General features: G+C 44.5%; 1 protein-coding gene across 1 annotated transcript in view; it reads left to right on the forward strand.

Annotated features, from left to right (window-relative positions):
- Positions 1 to 2635, forward strand: part of KLHL6 (kelch-like family member 6) — an 81606-nt gene that overhangs the window by 38942 nt on the left and 40029 nt on the right. The window contains exon 2 of the mRNA XM_011986146.1: positions 383 to 548. Coding sequence (XP_011841536.1) covers positions 383 to 548 — 166 coding nt within the window. The remainder of the gene's footprint in view (positions 1 to 382; positions 549 to 2635) is intronic.

The raw sequence follows: 2635 nt of genomic DNA on the forward strand, positions 1-2635 counted from the left end.
CCAGACAAGAGCCAGTGTGAGAATCAGAAGCCCTGTCTGGGTGCTGAGGGGAAAGAAAAGATGAAGCTTGGGGATCCCACAATGCCCTCAGATCAATCACCTGCACTTTGAGCGAATAAAAGCCAATAAAATAGATCTGGGACTGACTTTGGGGATCACGGTCAGGCATGGAGGAGCAGGGCAGTTCAGTTCAGCTCGGTAAGTACTGATGAAATGTCTGATGCATAGAGGGTGCTTGGAGAACAGAGAGCCACCAACCAGCCCAGGACCTGACCTTGGGAAACCCCCTATTTTGTGAGGGCCAATGAGTCTGAAAGGGGATCTCTTTAGGCCTGGAACCAAGGGTCCCGGTACAATTCATATTCACATATTTCTCTTCCAGGGCCATGTTCTGCAACGATTTAAAGGAAAAGTATGAGAAAAGGATCATTATTAAAGGGGTTGATGCTGAGACCATGCACACTCTCCTGGACTACACGTACACCAGCAAGGCGCTGATCACCAAGCAGAACGTCCAGCGGGTCCTGGAGGCTGCTAACCTCTTCCAGGTGTGTGAACAAACTGGCTCAGTGCTCTTCTCTGAAGCAGGTGAACGCAGTAATTCTCCAGAGGCCAGACCTGGTCTAGCTCCCAGGACTGTACCTGCAACATGGACACAAACACACACACACACACACACACACACACACACACACACACACACCCCTGGCTGGGCTTGTGCTTACTTGAAAGTTAGAAGATGCTCTTTTGGATAATTTCTGAGAGGTGGTGAGATAGGGCATTGACTCCTCAATAAGATGAAGACAGGGGAACTTTGTGCCTAGAACCTACGCATGGGTCCTGACTCCAAGAACAATGAGTACAACTTGCAGAAGCTTAATTGGGGCCAGTGGCTCTTCTGTGGTTTGGGGTTACTGATGTCTCCTGGTTTCATCGAGGGTGGTGTTTATGTTTCTGTTTTCTGTTCTCCTTTCAGTTTTGGGTGGCTTTTCAAAAGAGCTACAAAAACTTTTTAAATAGTAAAGACTACATAATCTTTTGTAATGTATGTTTCAGATATTTTCCTACTAGTTACTTGACTCATCATTTTAAAATATAGTTTTTTTAATGTACAAAAGTTTAAAACTAGTATTTAGTCATAGCTATTGGTCATTTCCTGGAAGACTTTTGTCTTTGTTGTGCATTTTTAGCCTTTCCCTTGCTTGATCATATCCTTATTCAATTTCATTCAGTCTTGTTATGTTTACAACTTTAATATCCTTTTTTTTTTTTTCAGATAGAATCTCACTGTGACGCCCAGGCTGGAGTGCAATGGCGCCATCTTGGCCCCCTGCAACCTCCGCCTCCCGGGTTTTAGTGATTCTCCTGCCCTAGCCTCCTGAGTAGCTTGGACTACAGGTGCATGCCATCATGCCCAGATGATATTTGTATTTTTAGTAGAGACGGAGTTTCACCATATTGGCCAGGCTGATCTCGAACTCCTGACCTCAAGTGATCTGTCTGCCTCGGCCTCCCAAAGTGCTGGGATTACAGGCATGAGCCATTGTGCCCGGCCAACTTTAATATACTTAGAATCACTTGGCATAAAGTATTTTTCTCCATTCCCCCACTCCCTGCCTCATTTTTTATTTTCTCTCAAGTGATGAACTTCCATAGGGATGTTGGTTTTAATGAGAAAAGTGGGAGAGGACAGACATGGTGCAGAGACAGAGTGAGCTTTATCTGTTGTTGATTTCCCTATTCTGGTAAGCGCTCGCCTCAAAAAATCCCAAATATCTTTTACTTTCTGGGCAAAAATTAGTAAGTTTCTTTCTGAAGCGATTGTACTCAGTTTCCTTATGAGCATCAATTCTTACGAAAATAAGAGAAGATTGCTGTGGGCTTCCAACTATCTGTTTAACCCACTGATTTCTGTTGACTCTGGGTTACTTGCTATGAAGTCTCAGATAGAGAAAACTGGGGTCATTTTCAGGTTTCAAGGCATCATAAGGGACAGAAGTTTATAGGTTGTTGAAATAACTCTGTGGTTTGTAAAAATTATTTATTTATTTATTTATGATGGAGTTTCGCTCTTGTTGCCCAGGCTGGAGTCCAATGGCGCAATCTTGTCACACCACAACCTCTACCTCCTGGGTTCAAGCAATTCTCCTGCCTCAGCCTTCCGAGTAGCTGGGATTACAGGCATGTGCCTCAGCCTTCCGAGTAGCTGGGATTACAGGCATGTGCCACCATGCCCAGCTAATTTTTTTTGTATTTTTAGTAGAGACGGGTTTTCACCGTGTTGACCAGGCTGGTCTCGAACTCCCAACATCAGGTGATTCGCCTGACTCGGCCTCCCAAAGTGCTGGGATTACAGGCATGAGCCACCACACCCAGGAAAAATTTATTTATTCTTTTGAATGGATAAAACATACTCCCATTCCAAATTCAGAAATCTGGAAGGGAAGCCATGACACGCTGCCTGTTTGCAGTGTCCTGCTGCTCTTCACATTCCATGCATATAGCAGTCTGTCTGTGCATAGCACTCCCACTCAGGCCTCCATTTTTTCTAACACAACGTAGTCACACTATACATCCCATTTTGCCTCTTACTAGTTTTACTTCACACTGTATTTTGGGATTGCCACAGGTCTGC

This window comes from Mandrillus leucophaeus, unplaced genomic scaffold (genome assembly GCF_000951045.1).
Source record: "Mandrillus leucophaeus isolate KB7577 unplaced genomic scaffold, Mleu.le_1.0 Scaffold295, whole genome shotgun sequence".
NCBI lineage: Eukaryota > Metazoa > Chordata > Mammalia > Primates > Cercopithecidae > Mandrillus > Mandrillus leucophaeus.